The 21,320-nt window shown below is 34.1% G+C and overlaps 1 protein-coding gene across 1 annotated transcript in view; it reads left to right on the top strand.

Annotated features, from left to right (window-relative positions):
* The first annotated feature begins 71 nt into the window (after positions 1–71).
* NCAPG (non-SMC condensin I complex subunit G) overlaps positions 72–21,320 on the top strand; it is a 38,374-nt gene continuing 17,125 nt past the window's right edge. The window contains exons 1-13 of the mRNA XM_082391867.1: positions 72–314; positions 1,264–1,467; positions 1,982–2,210; positions 3,977–4,122; positions 4,407–4,491; positions 5,512–5,704; positions 6,171–6,320; positions 9,913–10,053; positions 10,659–10,782; positions 11,991–12,080; positions 12,408–12,587; positions 15,046–15,156; positions 17,575–17,694. Coding sequence (XP_082247993.1) covers positions 204–314; positions 1,264–1,467; positions 1,982–2,210; positions 3,977–4,122; positions 4,407–4,491; positions 5,512–5,704; positions 6,171–6,320; positions 9,913–10,053; positions 10,659–10,782; positions 11,991–12,080; positions 12,408–12,587; positions 15,046–15,156; positions 17,575–17,694 — 1,884 coding nt within the window. The 5' untranslated portion in view covers positions 72–203. The remainder of the gene's footprint in view (positions 315–1,263; positions 1,468–1,981; positions 2,211–3,976; positions 4,123–4,406; positions 4,492–5,511; positions 5,705–6,170; positions 6,321–9,912; positions 10,054–10,658; positions 10,783–11,990; positions 12,081–12,407; positions 12,588–15,045; positions 15,157–17,574; positions 17,695–21,320) is intronic.

Genomic DNA, 21,320 nt, shown 5'->3' with positions numbered 1-21,320 from the left:
GTCGCTCTAAGCTCTCGCGATAGTCTCGCGTATTTCCGTCTCCCGCGGGAGTTATTTGAACGCTCTGGCGGTTACCACGCCCTCGGCTGTCGGCCGCCTGCTGACCCGAGTCTGAAGCGTACTTGTGGAGTCTCCGACAGTGGTCAGTCGGGCCAGCTGCAGCCGAGCGCGGACAGGCTTCGTCACGACCGGGTCCCGGCGCCATGGGGGCGGAGAAGAGGCTGCTGCCGATTAAGGAGGCCTTCCAGCTGGCGCAGCAGCCGCACCAGAACCAGGCGAAGCTGGTGGTGGCGCTGAGCCGCACCTACCGCTCGGTAAGCGATGCGGCCCGCGGCACCGGCCCCCGCCCCTCCCTTCCCCGGCTCGGCCTGGCCTCTCCCAGGGGCTTCCCGCGACCTTCCCGACTCCGCGCACCAAGACTCCAACCTCCTTAACTTTCCCGACCCGGTTCGGAGAGGCACACCCTTCCCCACCCCACCCCCGCCTCTTCCCAGCGGCCTCCGGCGCGGACCGTTAATCTTCTGGCGGTGAACGTGGAGAAGCGTTTGCGCCTGGGGGCGACCGGGCATCTAGTGTAGGGCCGCAGCGTGGATTCTGAACGCGGTGCTCCAGCGGCTGTTGTCCTTCAGGTCACCGCCCACATTTAATTACTTAAACCTCGCCCCACTTTTAAATTGTATCAAATCACCAATTAGCAAATTAATCGTTAGGACCTGGCTCTTCTTAGTCATGTAAATACTGTTTGTTTCGTTTTTAAATGAAGCCTCAAGAAGAATAGGACCATGAATTTCGGGAGAATAAATTACCTTGAGGTCCGAGAAAAATTGTAAGTCAGTATAGGGCTTGGGGATATGAGGTAGGATGTGAAAGTTATATCAAAAGGAAATTGCTGTGTAATATTAAGGGTAATACGGTAAAATGCAAAAGCTGTTGTTGATTTTGGGTTTTTCATGAAGACGCAGATTTTTACGAAACTGATACCAAGGCATCATATTGAGAATTCAAGGGTGTTAAAAAAAAAAATCAGAGGAATCCTTTCACTGTCAAAATTCATGTTTGTTTTCTTCCTGGGAGAAATAAATTTCTCTGGAGAGAAATTTGTGCAAATTTATTTCCCCTTTGATGGCTTGGATAATCGAGAGTTTACTATATAATGATTTTAGTTTGTTTGCGTTAGGGCTGGTGTTTTCAGTGTCTTAGAGTAATGTTGAGAAAAAAGGATTTTATCCCTGCAGTTTGTGAAGGGTTTCTTTTCTCTTTCAGGTGGATGACAAAACAGGTTTTTATGAGGATTTTGTTCATTACCTTAAGTATGCTATGGTGGTCTATAAACGAGAGCCAGCTGTGGAGAGGATAATAGAATTTGCAGCAAAGTTTGTTACTTCATTTCACCAATCAGATACGGAAGATGATGAAGAAGAGGAAGATGGTGGCATTTTAAACTATTTGTTTACTTTTCTATTAAAGGTATAGGAAAACTAGAATTTCGAGGGAATATTGTAGAAAAGTTTACTATTTTAAAAGGGCCATGGGAGTTTGTGTATCTTAGAGAATGAATATCTGGTAATTGAGAAAATGTCTGAACGAATCTGCCTTTTATAGGAAATATTAGAACTGTCATTAAGATTAAAAAGTGAACTTTTAAAAATAACTCCAGCATTATATTTTTAATGATCATTCTAAACCAGTTCTTACATACATTTGTTTGAAATGGGTTCTCTAGTTCAGAAGTAAAGAGTTCCTCTGAAGACGAATATGCTCTTGTAATTTAGCAGATACTTTAGACTGTGTATTTTGAGACTATGTTATGTGATGTGTATTTAGCATGCATATATGGATCAAGGTAGCAATATAGTTTTTCTGCAAGGAATGAAGTATTGCTATAAATTCTTGAATTCTAAACATATAGAATTCAAATGGTATGTCATTATTTAGTAATGGTATGTGACTTGGAATAAATTTTGTTTTGTTTCTGTTTTAGTCTCATGAAGCAAACAGCAATGCAGTTAGATTTAGAGTGTGCCAGCTCATAAACAAGCTCTTGGGAAATATGCCAGAAAATGCCCAGATTGATGATGATTTGTTTGATAAAATTAATGAAGCCATGCTTATTAGATTGAAAGATAAAATTCCAAATGTAAGGATACAGGCAGTTCTTGCTCTTTCACGCCTTCAGGATCCCAAAGATGATGAATGCCTGGTGGTTAATGGTATGTATAGCTCCCTAAATCCTTTTTCAGTTTCACTGACTTTGTTCAATTCTCAGCAGATGAATTTTCTTATTATGAAATATTATGGAAGAGCATAGTTTATATATACACACGCATATATATATATATATATGTAAAAATATATGATTAAAAGAAAATACCCAAGTAGCCACCATCCAACTTAAAAAAAAATAGAGCATCATCAGTACCTCTGAAGCCTCTCTTATGTCCCTTTCTAGTTACATCACTCTCCCTCCGAATTAATGAATATCTTGAATTTTGGGTTCCCTTTTGTTTGTTTAAACAGTTAACCACATGTATATACTTCTAAATAATGTTTAAGTTTTGCCTATCATTTTGTATGTGTTGTGGATCATACTATATTTTTCTGTGCTCTCAACATTATTTCTCATTGTAACATTCATCCATGTTGATAGATTACTGATATACTGTTCTATTGTATGAATGTAAGACAATTTTATTGTTTCTAACATTGATGGACCTTCTAGTTGTTTCCAGTTATTTTCCTCTTAAAATACAGTGTCGTTGCTATGAACTTTCTTACACAGTACATGGCTTCTGGTGCACAGTTTTTCTAGGATATGTACCTAAGGGTGGACTTGTTGGGATATGTGCATTCAGCTTTCTTAGATGAGGTACAAGTGTTCTACAAAACATTTTATCAATTTATATTTCCAATAACAGTGCATAAAAGTGTTCATTGAGCCATATCCTCTCTAGTGTTTGGTACTGTCAGATTTTTAAATTTTTGTTAATCAGGTTGTATGTATCATATGTCATTGTTTTGCATCTTTCCATATATTTAGCAGCCAATTTTATTTCTTCTGTATAATGCCTATTAATGTGTTCTGCTCATTTTTCTATTGGTTTGCTTATTAATTGGAGTTCTTTATATATTCTGAAGGGAAATCCTTGGGTTATATGAATTGTTAGATCTTCCTGCTTTAGATAGATTATTTCACTGTCTTCACTGTGTCTTTTGTTGGGCAGAAATTCCTAATGTCAAAATTATCAGTCTCTTCCTGTATGATTTGCACTTTCTATCTTTTATTTAAGAAATCTTTCTCTACCTCTGGGCTCATAAAGATAGTCATATTCCAGTTTTCCATATATGCCTAGGTTTATTTTGGGAACTCTTCTGGTTTGTTTTTCTCTTTGTCCCTGTTACTACCTTTATAGTTTTGATAACTGGTGGTAGCTGGTATTTTTTGATGTTAAATGAGGGACATTATAATATGTAAAACATACATGTTTAGTAGTCAACATATACTTGATTTTAAAGCCTGGGAAAATCTGATAAATAGAGGTGAATAAATGTTTAAATACAGGAAATGAGTTTTGTTCAATGAGTAAAATCAGAAGTTATTTCTTTTTAGGATTCATTAAAAATCAAAATAGTGAGCTCTTTATAAAGCCATATCAGTTTAAAATAAACTGGCTTCCATCCTAGACTTGTTTCTAAATCTTAAAGAGTAGCAAAGACATAATCTGAATGATGGATTTTCCATTATCTTTAGGGTTATTTGTTTTCAGTTTTAGCCTTCCTGCCCAGTCCATTGACTAATTTCTAATTCTGTCCTTTTTAAGGGATGTTGGCAGAAAAAAATCTTCAGCTAAAATTAAATGTGTAAGACTAAAAAATGATTTTTATCATTTTAAAGATTAAACATCAAAATGTGGGTTATCTATGACTATGGCTAACTAATATGTTGTTAGCGTACTAAAATGTATTGCTCTATTTTTAGCATATGCTGCTTTGATTGAAAATGATTCAAATCCAGAAGTTAGGCGGGCAGCGTTATCATGTATTGCGCCATCAGCAAAGACTTTGCCAAAAATTGTAGGGCGCACCAAGGATGTGAAAGAGGCTGTCAGAAAGCTGGCTTATCAGGTAAATAAGTCCAATATCTTATATAGACATGTTCTTAAAAGACAAGAAGCTGTATTCTTAAAATACTTTTGAAAAATATTTGGCACATAATAATTCAATTGAGATTTTTGTGGACGGAGAGTGTAGATAATTCAGGTGGAATCTTATTGCATTAATGTGTTACCAGGTATTAATTTTTTTGGAAATTCTGGATAATTTTCTTAGGTGAAGGAGATATTACTAGTTATAAAATACATAAATTATATTGAGTTTAATGGCCATTTTTTTATTATCATCTCTTTAAGGTTTTAGCTGAAAAGGTTCACATGAGAGCTCTGTCCATTGCTCAGAGAGTAATGCTCCTTCAACAAGGTCTTAATGACAGATCAGGTAAGTTAGATATCATTATAGACAAAACATTAGTAGATTTTGAGGTTAGATTTAAAAGGTTTAGGAAAGAGTGTCCTAAATTAGGTCAGGTAAGCCTATCATTCCCACAGCTTGTCAAAGTTTATCTACGTGTATTGTATAGAATACATTTTCTAGGGTTAAAGGTCTTGGTACTTAGAAGTAGCACAGTTTGTTTTAATTTTTCTGTGTTTTATGTATGGAGAAACTAGAGCTTAAGGCTATAAAAATAACATCAGAAGTAGGGCAGGCTCTCTTTTTCAGCCCTCTCGCTTCCTTTAAAAAAAATGCTGTCTTATCCCTTTTGTGTATATCCTCCTATGAATGTGTTCTGTGTATCCGAAACAATTAGAAATGGTCAGACCAGTATAATTTTTCTAGTTTTTTTTTTCCCCCTTTTTCTCTCTGTTATAGCTGGAGAATCGACTTACAGCAATGATATGAAGAATGATATATTTTAAATTTCCAAACCCCATGAGAAGGCTAAGATGGCTTAATTTTGCTGTAGCAAGAAAACCTGAGTTTGAAGGACTAATGACTAGGATGACTTTAAAAACTAAGAATAAGGTTTTTCAGTGATACATGCCTGTATGATTCACTACTGCACATATCAATCATGTAATAAATGGATGAAGTCAGGCAACAAGTGAAATAATAGGTATTATATATAGTCTAGACTAGTACCTGAAGCCCAGTGAACTCGGGGGAGAAGGAATGCAAAAATATTTTTGTAGGCTGTGGTAGTGGTTGTATATTTGGTTCTGACCTCTTCCATTTTCATATGAAAGTGAGCATCACAGTGACTTTTCACTTTTTACAGTATCATTGTACTTTTAATTTTTTCTTTAGTACGCATTGTTTTGCCTCTGTCTGGTCCCATTTTTATAGTAAATATCGACTTAGTTTACATTGATCTGATAAGGGTTAATTAAAACAGACAAAATATAGGAAATGGAAGCTAGAGGGAGACTTTGTTCACCTGTGTTTCAAATGACTTAACAGATGCTGTGAAACAAGCAGTGCAGAAGCATCTTCTCCAAGGCTGGTTACGTTTCACTGAAGGAAATATATTAGAGTTGCTTCATCGGTTGGATGTGGAAAATTCTTCTGAAGTGGCAGTCTCTGTTCTCAATGCCTTATTTTCAGTGACTCCTCTTAACGAACTGGCAGAAATCTGTAAAAATAATGATGGCAGGTATGTAAAGTATTCATTATTTGAAATATGATACTGATGAACCTCTGCAATTAAAATTAGTCCTCTTCCGCATTACTTAAGATTGTATCAGTACCTTTTATCTACACCTCTTTTGTTTTCTTTAGTCTGGTGGATGTCTTTTTTCCCTTTTTTTCCTCCTTGTGTAAGAACTCACTACTTTATCATAGACTACTTTAGCTGCGTTTTTTGTTTTTTTTTGTTACTTTGATTTTTGCATTAGCTTCATGGAAAGTCCAACAGCATGGATCCCTATTGTGTTTGCTCATTTGATTCTTTTTTTTTTTTCTTTTGGTCTAAATATTTTCATTCTTTGTTGTGTGGATAAGTTAATGACTGCAGTTAAAAGGATGGTGGTTATAAATCAAGTCTGCTTATTCCCATTTTTCTACTCAGTTCAAATTTTTACTGGATATTAAGATATATTTTGTCTCCCTTTTAAATGAAGGAAATTGATTCCAGCAGATACATTAACTCCTGAAATTGCTTTGTATTGGCGTGTCCTTTGTGAATATTTGAGATCAAAAGGAGAGGAAGGTGAAGAATTTTTAGAGCAGATTTTGCCAGAGCCTGTAGTATACGCTGAGTATTTACTGAGGTAAAATTATTTTCTTTGGTTTGGGTGTACTTGTGTTGTACTTGTGTTGTTGTATGTGTTAACTTCCCAGCCCCCTCCCTCAAAGCCATGCTTGATTGAGAATAAGTTGAAAACCATTTTTTTGGACAGGCAAGGATAAATAGGTATACACATTGAGTCTTTCTAAAGAATATCCTGTGCTGGTCAGTATACTGAAAGACCAAAGTCAATATGTTTTGGGACATTTCCTTAAAGCTGGTAAGATGTAATGATGAACATTTCTCCATAAAGTTGATAATGATGATGTGTTGCTCTTTGAAATTGGTTGGCAAACTTTTTCTAAGTGCCAGACGGTAAATATTTTAGAGTCTGTGGACCATGCTCTCTGTCACAATGACTTAGTTCTGCTGTGGTACTGCAAGAGCAGCCACAGAAAATATGTAATGAATAAGTGTGATTGTTTTCTGATCAATCTTTCATCAACTTTTATGGACACTAAAATTTGAATTTCATATAATTTTCACATGTATATATTTTTACACATATATTTACATATATATATCATTTAAAGATGTAAAAATCTTAGCTTGCAAGCTGTACAAAAACAAGCAGCAGGCTCTATCTGGTGCATGGGCCATAGTTTTCCAACTGACAGGGTGGACATCTGGCCAGTTTTAGTATTAATTAAAACTGTTACTGTTTGGCTTTTGTTTTTAAAAAGTTTTTTCAAAGTATCTTTTTCTTAAATTATTTGAATTACTCTAGTTTCTACTTAGTTCACTTTAAAATTATACAAGTAAAATTGTACAAGTAAAACATGAATGCATTCTTGTCAAAATTCAAATACAGAAGTATACAGAATAAAAATGTGGTATTTCCTCTTACTCCTAATTCCTCAAACCCATTAATCTCCTTAGAGTTAACATCTAAACAATTTGGGGTATACACTTTCAACCCTCTTTCTCTCTACATTCACATACACATATACTAAATGCATGGTTTTTAAAAGTATAACACACTATACATATTTTTGTTTTTTTTCCCACTACTATCTGAGATCATTATATTGGTACATATCAGTACAAATCTATCACAATCTTAATAACAGCCTGTCACTCCATAGTACGGTGGTAACGTTTAATTTACTCTTCTATTGATGGACATTTAGGGTGTTTTCAGTTTTCACTGATGAAGGTGTTTTAAACTTTCTTTACATTTTTATGTATGTTTGGGATTTTGTAGGGTTGATTCCCAGAAATGGAATTGCTGGGCCAAAGGCTATATATTTTTTTAATAGATATTGGTGTGTAGATTTTTAACTTCATGATTTTGATGCATTTTTTAAAAAGCTTTACATATAGTATGGATTATGGGCCTGAATTCTCTTGGTGTGAAATATAGTGTCCTGCTTTCGCGTATAATGGCCCCACATGTAAGTTAGGGAGCAAAGCTAAGAACGTATTTGAATTTTGTATGCAAAACATTGAATCCATAAATATCTTAAATGTGAGCCAATATGGAGACTTATAGCTTGAGCTCATAGTAACATGAAAAACGTGGGAATCTACTTAGAGTTTTAAGGGTAATTATTTCAGGCTTTAATATTTAACTGGAGTATTCATTATAATGCTGTTTGGGCCATGTTGAAATGTACCCAAAAGGAATGAATTTTGATGCAATGCTTAATAATATATGCTTATATAAAAGTAATAAGTGCTCATAGAAGACTGAAAAAATACAAGAAAATATGAGGAAATGTTAAATATTATATTTAAATAACAGAGGGGGAGCATCTCAAAGACTGGTTCACAGATTGATTAATTCTTAGTTACTGAAAATTGACATGTAAAGAGCTTGGTTCCTCTAACTTTAAGAGGTCAGGGATTCTTATATTTCCTTTGTCACTTAATCTGTGAGTTTTGAATAAGTTACTTGGATCAACTTGTTTTTTTCACGTATAAAAAGGAAAACTTTAAAGATCATATTTAATTATTGAAAGAATACTTAGGAAATAGGATGATTTTCTTTTTGGAGCAATGTCACTAGATAGGATTCGTTTTCTCAAGAACAGAAACAAAATTACATGGAAAAATTGTTTCTTGATAATCTCAAATGTATTCTCAGGCATTTTGTAGCAGGAAGAGTTAGTGACTCAGAATGCTGATATGAAACGATTTCCTGTTAATTGAGGTGTTCACGTAAAGAGAGAAATCGGGGATGTTAAATGAGGCCTATCAAATTTGAGTAAAAAAAGGGACACTAATAGAATTTTAAGAAAGCTACCTTAAATTCTTAGAGAGTTTAAAAAAAGACTTTCTTAAGTGTTCTCTTCATTATAATGACTACCTTTAAAAATGGTTGGAAAGAGACGATTTCATGGTAATTAAAATTGGTAGGTCGATTTTAAGTTGTATTTATGCAGTTCAGGATTTGTAATTATTAATGAAACAACTACTCTTTGAGTATTTTTAAAAATAAATTCAAAGTCTTGATACTATGCATTGTGCTAAAGCTGGGATGGAGAAGTAGGAGGGATTCAAAGGTGAGTGAAGGTTTCTTAGCTTGTCAGAAATCAGTAACTCTACTGATTTATTGATTTTGATAATTATCAGTTTTGTAGCTTTTGTTTAGTTTCCTGCTAGAATCCAAAGGGTGGCTGATGCCCTTGACGGTCCTAATATCATTACCAGAGACTTATGAGCTTTTATTTACTCTTGGCTGTCATTTTATGAGTCAGTTCATTTATTCATCATTATTCTGCAGTGTTTATAACTTGATTTTTGTTGATAATTTAAAATGACATTTTTCATCAGGATTATCATTTCATATATTACTTCCAACCTAAAGGCACCTAGTTGTATAGGTTTAAACTCTTAATTCTACTTAAACTCTTAATTCTGCTTTTAAGTAGCTTTTTTTGTTCCACACAATAAAGGAGACCTTCTGGTAGACTCTTGAATGTTATCTAGGTGAGGGTTGTAAAAGGCTTTAATTTGGGCAGTGATAGTAAAAATAAAAGGGTAGTTGATGGTGCTTGCTTAGTAGCACTTACACTAAAATAAGAACAATATAGAGATTAGTAGGGCCCCTAATCAAGGGTACTACAAATTCATGAAGCTATCTATATTTTTCTGATTTTTTTAAAAAAGGTCATTGTATTCATGCATTACTTATGTAATTACTATTTCTACTACTGTTCTTTTAAACAAAATAATGGTTAATTTTTAAGGATGATGAGTGAAGACTAGCTCTTTCTGAATAATTGGATTTTTGGAGAAGGGATTTAGAACTTTATAATTGAGAATACTAGTGACGTTGAAATAATTAGTTATTTTGAGAGATACAAATATGTACCTTTTGAAAATTTCCCATAGGAAATTTGAATCTTTAATGAAAATATATTTTCCAAATTCTCTTGAATCAAGCCAGTAAGTTCACAGAAGTTCATGACAATAACACAGAAGTTACTCTGTAGATCAGGATTAGTATAACATGGTATAAATATCCATATATTTGGACTGATATGAGCAGAAAATGACCTTTTCTGATGTAATGGGGAGCTGTTTAATGTTTCGAAACAGATTCTACATCTTATTAATTGTGCTCGTTTTAGTTATATTCAGAGCATTCCGGTTGTTAATGAAGAACAGAGAGGTGATTTTTCTTATATTGGCAATTTGATGACAAAAGAGTTCATAGGTCAACAATTGATTCTAATTATCAAGTCTTTGGATACCAATGAAGAAGGAGGAAGGTACATTTAAATGTAAACCCTTGTTCTAATTTGCGCTTCTAATTTTATGTGTTGAAATATAGTCTTGTTACAATATGATTAAATATATTTAACCTAGCTCCCTAAAGGGTTATATGAAGTGTTCTCTTTCCTCTTATATAATATATATGGAGTATGTAAGAGGAAATATATTTATATACTGTCTCTGTTTCTCTTTCTCCTAATTTCTCTCTCTCTATATGAATATATGTATATATGGAAACACAAGTTTCTAATTCAGTTCCTTCAGAGTAAATCAATAAAATTGCAGGTTTTTGCTTAGAAATTTCTATTAGTATTACTAATCCTCTCTATAATAAATGCAGTCTAAAAGATTTGATTCACTTATGGTATTTTGTCATTTCATCATGTTGATTTATGAAAGATTATAGGGCCATTTATAAATTTTTTTTCAGAACGTGAATTTTGGTCTAAAGTCTGTACATATATTTTTGTACCTATAGTGATAAATATAAAAAAGAAGACAAATTAAGTCTGTAATTAAGTCTTCAGAATAGGTGAAATGTTAGAGATATAATGTGTTTCTACTCTTGTATTGAAATTAAAATAGTTCTTTTTGAATGCAGGAAACGACTGCTGGCTATCTTACAGGAGATTCTTACTCTACCCACCACCCCAATATCCCTAATTTCTTTTCTTGTTGAGAGACTGCTCCACATGATTATAGATGATAATAAGAGAACACAGATTGTAAGTAATTTTCTTCATTCTTGATAGAGATAAAAGGTTTTGGTCAATAACATTGAGGGTTGTCTTATTCTCTTTTCAGTACTTTTGGCTGTATTTGTCTTTAATTGCTTTTGTTTTAGTTTTGTTCCTTTATCAAGTCTTTAAACTTCTTAAAACCAAATCTCTCTCACACACACATTTTAAAAAATATCTCCTTTCTTTTACCATACCTATCATTGTGTTGAATCAGTTTGAAATGGAGCAGGTTAGGGAAGAGGTGACATATAGGCATTGGTTGCTAGAAGGTTTGAGGGCCGACTGAATTTATACATACCTGGGTTCAAATCCCCTCGGACGCTTTCTGGATTTGTGGCTTTGCCTGAGTTATTTAATTTAGAATTTTTACCTGTCTGCAAAATAAGAATAACAACGAAATTTATCTTTCATTGTTCAATGAAGCAATGTTCATAAAGTGCTTGGTAAATACAGAAATAAATATTATCTATTATTTTACTATATTCAAGTGTTATTTTCTCTGGGGTAGCCCAAAAAGAGAGGCCTGTATCGTTGATTTTCATAAAATCGTACAGTCTTGGAGTTGCGAGTTAATTCAAAGGTTGTCTTTTCCACTCCTTCCTTCTATAGATATACGTAACATAAATTCTTTCTGCAACATCCCCAGTTAGTGGTTATCCAGCACCTGCTTAAGGTACCTTCATTTGGGATGCAGCTTTTTCCTGAATTGGCCAACTCCAATGCCCAGTGGCTCTGAAAGGAAAGTGTTTAATTTGCTGTCATTATTTATGCCTTGTATACTCAAAGGAGGAATAAAAGAGTATTCTAATTTTTTATATTCCACTCCCATTGGAGCTGAACAAGGGAGGGAGTTGAGGATTTTAGGCAGAAAATTTTAGTTTTATGGTGCCTAAGATTAAATGCTATTTTCATTTTTTCTGTTTTAAAGCACTATATGAAAGAGAATTTATCTTCAGTGTCTATGTGCCTATTTACCTTCCCATAATCTTATGCGTTTTTAGTCAGATGTATTGTTAGGTCATTTTTTTTCTAAAATTGTCTAGCAAATAGAATGTGTGCCATTTTTGCTTGTATATTTTGCTCTATTTTTCAAGAGATTGTGGATACAGTTTGGAGTTTTGTATAACAGTTTGATGTCATTTTCTGATATATAACATATATTAAAGCATGTATTCTGAATTATAACTTATCAGGTTACAGAAATTATCTCAGAGATTCGGGCACCCATTGTTACTGTTGGTGTTAATAATGATCCAGCTGTTGCAAGAAAGAACGAACTCAAGGTAACTCTCTTCTAAATTAAAGAAATGCTTGAGTATGTTGTAGTTGTGCAAGTCTTTTATTTCTTCTTGTACATTTTCAAAATTGCACAAAGTCAAATTATTGATTAACTATTAAACTATATAAGAGTGTCTAAAATGTTACCAGATTATGTCAGTCTGAAAGATTTGCCAATCTCTGTTTCAGGAGGACTACCACTTTTTCTGTATGTACCTGACTGCTTAACTTTTAGATGGTTGAGATGGTTCTAAATAATACTCTTTAGTCTGCTACAGATTTCACATTAACAGTTTTTGTTTGGTGTTTACACAATTTATATCTTTTCTTAGATGGCTGAAATAAAAGTTAAACTTATTGAGGCAAAAGCAGCTTTGGAAAATTGCATTAACTTACAGGATTTTAATCAAGCATCGGAATTAAAAGAAGAAATAAAAGCATTAGAAGTTGCCAAAATAAACCTATTGAAAGAGACAGAGCAACCTGAAATTAAAGAAGTCCACATAGAGAAGGTATAGATACATTTTTCATATTACATTTCAGCTGCTGTTAATCATCTGAACTAAACCTTGTTTTCTTAACTCAGCTGCCGGAATATATTCACTTAGGAGGGATTTTTAACAGTACCATGAACTAATACAAAAATAATATTTTTCCGCCTGTTCCTTTCTATTTTGGACTTCGAAAGGCTTTAATGAACTTTAATTATTGTAGCTAGGACTTTATTTGATTTGCGCCCTTGTCATGCTAATCCCTAGAATCTGAAGTCTTTCTTCCTTGCCAAGGAAACCTGCCTTCCAGTGGCTTCCTTCTCTTTGTTTTGTTTTGTTTTGTTTTGTTTATCTTGAATGGTTTAGAAAAGGAAAATGCATCTTTCCCTTATTTGTGGAAGACTCATGACCTTTCCGCTGCTAGGAACAGAATTTCTATAGTAACAGTGCCATTATACACATATTTTTTTAAAGTTTAATTACTCTTTTGTTTTTAGAAAAAGCTAAGTAACTTTGTTATTTTAAATGAAATACTGTATAAAATAGATAACTAATAAGAACCTGCTGTATAGCACAGGGAACTCAATACTCTCTAATGGCCTATATGGGAAAAGAATCTTAAAAAAAAAAAAAAAAAAGAGTGGATATATGTATATGTATAACTGATTCACTTTGCTGTACACCTGAAACTAACACAACATTGTAAATCAACTACACTCCAATAAAAATTAAAAAAGAAATACTAAACTTATATATCTAATAACATTTAAAGCTTTGTTTCAGCAGTCTTTTTTAATTAACTTAGTTGTATTTGATACACTAATATTACTTTAATGTAAGGTAGAATGGTATCAATTACTATAATATTTGCTATTAACTTTGATTCAGGAGATCTTTTAGGATCTTGCCTTTTGTAGTAAACATCATTTATTACTGTAGTTTTGGTTTGGGAAGTGCTGATTATTCTTATAAAGAGAATGCTGAATAGGGAAGAGTTTACTATACAGGAGAGTTTTGTAAGTTATGTTATGTCCTTGAGCTCTGCAGCCATAGACATCCCTGCTCTAACACCCCACCTTCCCAGTGGATATGCCTGAATTTTATTTTCATAGCTAAGTAGCTTATTTCTTTTGTTTGACCAAGTCAATGGATCATTATAGGCTCTTAAATTTGAGGAGCAAATTTAAAGTGAAAAATGAAAATATAAACTGAAAAATGATATAAACTGCAGGTCTGAATTAGGAAAATTTTAACTAGGGTGATCTATCATGATTAATATTATCTGTTTAACTTTATTTGCTTTGACCATTTATCTGTTTATTTGTCCTATTTAAGGGTTATAAATCTATTACAGTATAATTACAGTATAGTATAATAAATGCTATGTTCAGGTAAGTATAGGGGTTTTATGGAGAGGGTGGTATTGGCTTCCCCAAAAGAAATGTTTCAACTTGAGATTTGAATAAAAATAATATAAGCAAGTAGTTACAGGATCCTTTTTTTGTGGTATTCACAAGTATAAATTCATTTGATTCTCATTATGACCTAACGGAATTGGTACAATTATCCTTACTTTATAGAAGGCAAGTAACTTGCCTGAAGTTATACAGATAGTAAATGGTAGAGGCAGGATTCAAACCCAGGCAAGTGGCTTTGATTGTGCTTTTAATGCACTCTGTGTCATCTCTCCTCAGTGAGTTGTTAAGGGAATGTTATAGGCAGATGGAATGACGTGTGTGAAGGCCTAGAAGTTAAAGAGTGCCTGTTGTGTTTAAAAACTTCAGGTCCACATGACTAAAGAATTGAGGTGGAGAGGTAAGAGATAAATCTGGGGGAAGAAATTAAGGGCCAATTCATGTAAGGCCTTGTATAAACAATATTTTAAAAATTGTCCCTTACCCAAAGATCATGGTGAACCACTAAAGATGAGATTTATGTCTTATAAAGATCACTGTTACTCAGGAAATGAATTGCAGGCAGGCATACTAGTTTGAAGACTGTTACAGTAATGTAGGATTGAGATGAGTGCAGTCTGAACAAGATAATGATGGTGGATATGGAAAGAAATGATGGATTTGAGAAGTATTTAAGAATTAGTAACAAGGAGAAGAGTGAGTCAAGAATGTATCCTAGGTCTTTTGGTTTGGACAGCTGGGTAGATGGCAGCGAAATTTATGGAGGTAGCACAGGAGGAGGAATTTGGGTAATGATTGGTTAGTTCCCTTTTGGCCATTTTGAGTTTGGGAAGCCTGTGGAACATACAAGAGGAAATGTCTTATGGCAGTTTTATATATGAATCTGAAACTTAGAAAATAGTTGAACCAGCTTATAAATGGTAAATTTTGTGACTGGATAAGGTTGTGCAGGGAATGTGTATAGAGACAACATGTCTTGGACAAAAAGCCTCGAGAAAGTAAACATTTAAGGGATGGGCAGAATAGATTTTTACTAATGTTGAATATTTTGTGTTTCATTTTAGAATGATGCTGAAACACTACAGAAGTGTCTTATTTTGTGCTATGAACTGTTGAAACAGATGTGCACTTCAACAGGTATAGGTGCAACCATGAATGGCATCATTGAATCTTTGGTATGTTGGTGCACTTTGAGGCTTTATTTTAGCTCACGCCTTCATCATTTTATAAGTAATATGTTCCTTGGGGTTCGAAAGAATGAAAAGACCATTTTAAACATCTGATAAATATAAATGGTAAAAAAGAAAAAATAAGACAGTGCTTCATTTTGTGAGGATTAGATTAAGATAATGCATGTAAAGGACCTGGTATATAAGTTATAATTATTCCTTTAGAAAGTTTGAAAAAATTATTTTATGCTGGAAAGAGATGCAGAATATCTTCATTTTTTGAATAGTAAGAGGAAATACTGAGATACATAAGGAATATTTAAGTACCAGAATCTTGCTGTGTAGAAAGACTGAGAAGGTTACATTGAAAGCCCTGTGAAAGGAATTTGTTTATTATTATATATTTAAGGACTTTATTAAAGTAACCCTTCATAGGTAATCTCCATTTTACTGACCAGAGGGATATAAATACCACAAGCCTTTAGAACCACATTGTCTGATAGAAATATAATGCAAACTACATGTAACTTAAAATTTTCTAGTAGCCACATTTAAAAATTAAAAAGAAATGTGAAATTAATTGTAATATACATTAATTTAAATATACTTTAATATATTTAACCCAGTATACCCCAGATATTATAATTTCATCATTTAATCAATATTTTATTGAGATATTTTACATTCTATTCTTCATACTAACTCTTAAAGCATATCTCAATCTGGACTAGTCATATTTCAAGTGTTCAGTAGCCACATGTGGTTAGTGGCCACAGTATTAGACATGCAGCTTTAGAGTATTCTTTTTAATAGTGCTACTTATCCAAAGCAAATTTTGAATGTATCCAACCTCTTCCAGGATTCTCCCCAAATTTTTTTTACTTGGGATTAGTGAAAAACAGCCAATGAATGCGATCTAAAATCTAGTTCCTTGTATTGTCATGAGTTTCTAAATATAGTAAAGAAGACCAATTATTGTTTATAACAGTCTAGAGCTGGTTAAAACTAGATCTGTTAAACCGTTAGAATTTAGTTTTATTTTTAACAAAACAGATGTCTCTAGTGAAAAGTGATACTTTTAAAGTTCTGCTTGTATACCTAATGGTTCTATCGCAAGAGAATGATAAATGATGGTATAATTAACTGCACAATTGAAGTAGTAAATACGAAGACTTACGTATATATGTGGGGAAACACAATATTGAGGGAAGAAAGAACACAAAATTGAATGGTCATAATGATTTTAAGTATATAAAAACAATCTGTCTAAAGATTGAAAGAGACTATAGAGGGATGTAAATGAGTAAGGTATTTAAATATAGGAGTTATAATATTTTAATGATATTACTGTGCTTTAAATAAAAATCATATATTCAGTGAACAAATATTTATTGAACATCTGTACACCCAGTGCTGGGGATAGAGTGTACATGGTGTACAGAACACATGTAGACTGCCCTTTTTGGATCTTCTGGTCAAGTGAGGGGGGTGAGCATCAATCAAATAAACAAGTGAAAGCTTATGCCATTGATAATTGCTATGAAGAAGAGCTTTATGGTCATATGTGAATTTATGATAATGAGATTTCATCTTTTTATGGAAGGTGACCTTGAGGTGATGTTTGAGTAGACATTAACTATGTGAAAAAGAGGGAAGAATGATCTAGACCTACTCTCTTCAGTACGGTAGCCACCAGCCACATGTGGATATTAAAAACCTGTGGCTATTAAATCTAGTCCAAATATATATATATATTTATACATATTTATAAATGTAAAACTACATTGAGTTTCAAACAGTATAAACAACAGATTATCTCAGTTTTTTATAAACATGAAAAAAGCCACAGCTAAAAAACAAATCTCAATTTTTTAATATTGATTACATGTCATATTGATAATATTTTGTCTATATTGAGTACAATAAAATGTATTAAAATTAGTTTCATCTGTTTCTTTTCACTTTAATGTGGCTACTAAAAAAATTTTAAATGACATACTTGGCTTGCATCATATTTCTAGTGGACAGCACTGAATGGGAGGCATTGAAATCAGCTCAATTGAATAAACAGAGAGCAAGAGATAGAATAGTATAAGGTGATACTGGGAAAGACTACACAATGAGGTATATCATATGTTAAGGAGTTTTATCTTTTCTATGAGCATTGGGAAGCCATTGAGTCAGTTTTGGCAGGTGGAGGGACGGTATCTCATGATCGGACTATATTTTGCTCTGACTATATTCTTCTGTTTTACTGATTTAATATTTACCTTCTTTTAAACCAAAAGTTGACTTTTTTGGGTTAATAGGCTACATGGAAATGAAGTAGGTCTGTGAAATCATACAGAAATTTGTATTTTTTTAATATACTATTGTAAATTTCTCACCCTAGTCAAAATTATTTTAATTTCTAATTCATTTTAGATTCTTCCTGGAATAATAAGTGTTCATCCTACAGTAAGAAATCTGGCTGTTTTGTGCTTGGGATGCTGTGGACTACAGAATCAGGATTTTGCAAGTAAACACTTTGTATTACTGTTGCAGGTAGGATTTATCTTGTGATTAAAATCTTGATTATACTTCCTGAGATAAATACTCAGTCTGTGGTGATTTTGCTAGTATAATTAAGTTTAATCGATTCCAGGGCTTGTTAATAATGATGATGATGATGATTATGGATGACTTTTAAGGGCTCAGTTTTTATGATTTGATTTTTTTGTTATTAAAACTTTTTTGTAGAAGAAAGATGAAATGTCAGTTATTTAAGGTATTTAAAAAATTAATCATATAGCAAATATTTATTGAGTGCATATTATATTCCCAGCATTATTATAGACTTTAGAAAAAAATAAGATAGATAATGAAAAACATGATAAAAGTTGCTGTCCTAATGGAGCTTACATTTTAGAAGAGGAAATACACAATGAAAAATAAACAATATGTTATATGTCAGATGGAAAAAGATAAAGCAGAGAAGGGGAATGAGGACTGGAAATAGGGAAAGGGAGCAGTCTGGTTTAGAAAGACCTCACTAATAAGTCAAAATTTGGGCTGTTACCAGAGGGAAGTGAGAATGAACCATGTAGATCTGGGTAAGAGGTTTCCAAAGAGAGGGAAGAGCAGGGGAAGGGGTCCATCAGTAGGACTTTGCTTCACATATTAAAGGAGCGGGAGCTTATATGGCTAGGCCAGATTGAGCAAAGGGGAGAATAGTAGGAGAAATGATTTGCAGGCAGCTGGCCATCCATGTCTTCTAGGGATTTCTAGTCTGTAAAGATGTATCCTTCACAGTGAATGAGATGGGAAGGAATTGGTAGTTTTTTTTTCTTTTTTTAAAAAAAATTTATTTATTTATTTGGTTGTGTCGGGTCTTAGTAGCGGCATGTGGGATCTTTTGTTGTGGCGTGGACTCTTCATTGCAGCACGCAGCCTTCTCTCTAGTTGTGGTGTGTGGGCTGTGGAGCACACGGGCTCTCTAGTTGTGGCCTGAGGGCTGTAGAGCACACGGGCTTAGTTGCCCCGCGGCATGTGGGATCTTAGTTCCCCAACCAGGGATCAAACCTGCATCCCCTGCATTGGAAGGTGGATTCTTAACCACTAGACCACCAGGGAAGTCCCGGAATTGGAAGATTTTGAGTAGGGGATTTTTATGCTGTGACTGGATATAGTGTTGGTTAGACCATGGGTTGGTTGGCAAACCTTTTCTCTGAAGGTCTAGAGAGTAAATATTGTAGATTTTGCAGGCCATATGGTCTGTCTCAACTACTGCTTTGCTGTGGTAGTATGAAAACATCCATAGATGATACATAATTGAATAAGCGTAGTTGTAGATCAGTAAAACTTGTATTTGTGGACACTGATATTTAAATTTCTTATAATTTTAGCATATAATGAGATATTATTTTTTAACCATTGAAAAAAGTACAATTATTCCTTACTTGGAGGCTGTATAAAAACAGGCAACAAACTGGAATTGGCCCATGAGTCATAGTTTGCAGATCCCTAATGGTAACTATAGGGATACAGTATGGAAGGAAGGATACTCATAAGGAAGGTATTGCAATAATCCAGGAAAGAGGTGATGATGACCTAGACCAGTGTTGAGATTATTGGGGTCATGAGAAGTGATGGTAATTTGAGTTTGAAGACAATGTCTATAGAATTTGCTGATAAATTTGATGTGGCATGTGAGAGAAAGAAGTGGAAGAAAACAGGATTTTGGCCAGAATAACTGGAAAGATGGAATTGCCCTTTCCTGTGTTGGGGAAAACAGAATAACAGGTTTTACGGCAGGTAGGTGAGGTAAGGAGTTCAGTTTTGGACATGGTAAGTTTGAAGTTTGAGGTACAAGTGGATATATTGAATAGGCATTTTTATGTGGGTTTGGAGATAGGAGAGAGGCCCAGGCTGCGGAGAGGAATCTGGAAGTCTTTATTCTATAATAGTATCCAGTGCCTAGAAACCGGATGTTACCTGACAAATGAGTATAGTTTGAGAGGAGATCTCAACTTTATAGTTCCCTAGGGCTCAGGCAACATTTAAGGTAAGAGAGATGAAGAGGAACCAGTAAAGACCAAGGTGAAGTAGACAGGGGAGAGTGTGATGGCCTAGAAGGCAAGTGAAGATGGTATTGTAGAGAGGCCAGGGTGACCCAACTGTCTAATGCTGGTGACAAGTTGATAAGGCTTCATAGTTGACCATTTTTGGCAAGTAAGGAAGTGTTTGGTGACTTCCATGTGCCCTAGTTTATGCACAGGGCAAAGCCTATTGGAGTGGTCCAAAGAGAATTACGGGAGAGGAATTGGGGACAGCCAGTGTAGACTACTCTTTCAAGATTTTATTTTGTTAGGAGTAATGGAGAAATGGAGTGGTAGCAAGAGAGGATATGGGGTAAAAAGAGTTTTTGGTTTGGTTTGAATTATTTTAGGATGGAGAAAATTACAGCCTGTTTGAATCCTAATGAGAATAACCCATTTGAAAGGAAAAAACTGAATATAGGGAAGAGAGGGCAGCTGCTAGAGTGCTACTGAGTAGATAAGAGGGGATTAAGTCTAGTGTATCAGTGGAATGCATTTGACTTTTTAACTCCTTTGGACATCTGTTTTTAACATTTGGGCCTAGCTTTACTTGGAAAATATACTTCCCTCTACCTCCCCATGTAAAAAGACAGTGTGATTCATGTAGCCTCTTGGTGTTGTCAAATGTAATGGGATAAAAAAGCTGCAAGGAATTTTAGTGCAAATTGCTTGCCAACAGGTGAATGGGAGTGCTTTGCATGTTCAACTTGAAAATAACACATGACAACATGGATTATCATTTTTATGAAGATTATATTAAAAGACTCAACCAATAGTTGAATTTTCCCCAACATAAAATCCTTATCTTGAAGCATCCTTTAATGTTGCATATGGAATTGCCAAGAAAAAGAAAACATACAATTAGGGAGAACTTGGGGAAGTCATGTGTTCTGGAAATAGTCAAACTGTTTGTGACTTGTATCAAAGGAAGAAAATTAAAACCATACTTTCGTCAAAAGGCAGTCCTCAGAAATTTCGTTTTGTTTTAATTTCCTTTTTTGGAGTACTTGACATCTAATCAATTCATTTAATGTGCAAGGATTAAATTCCTGACAGTGCTTTGTTTATATTTATCATCCCATGCTTGTTATCAGAGAAAAATTTCTATTATTGTGAGATCCTTTTGGAAACTTAGAATGTCAAGTATTATCTTTAAAATGGTGTACAGTTTCTTTTCAAACAAACTGGAAGAAAAATCTTGGTACTTTGTCCAGATGAATCATTTACAGTGCTTGGCCATACATCTGGTTTTGCTCCAAGATGAATGAATGAATCTCCGTGTTATACAAAGTCATTACTATTTATATCAGCAGGTACTGGCATCAGTGATTCTGGTAGTAATTCTAAAGGTAGTAATTCTTGTTTACTATTGTGAAATCTATTGGCTTTATAGGTGCCCAGGAAATAAAATACTACATTTTCAAAGAGGTTTTGCTAAGAAATTAAACCAGTAAGTTCTCTATTTCAATTTCCTGGCTTTCTAGAGGATGGGTCATTAAGTGCTAGATCGACCCCTGGTCATTACTTTTTATTTAAGTGGAAGAAAAATCTTACTAGAACATTTGATAGTGAAGGGTTCATTTATGTCTAGCT

Source organism: Balaenoptera borealis (genome assembly GCF_965194805.1).
Source record: "Balaenoptera borealis genome assembly, chromosome: 4".
NCBI classification, from domain to species: domain Eukaryota; kingdom Metazoa; phylum Chordata; class Mammalia; order Artiodactyla; family Balaenopteridae; genus Balaenoptera; species Balaenoptera borealis.
Note: the sequence above shows the minus strand (reverse complement) of the source record. Positions and strands in the feature narration are given on the sequence as shown.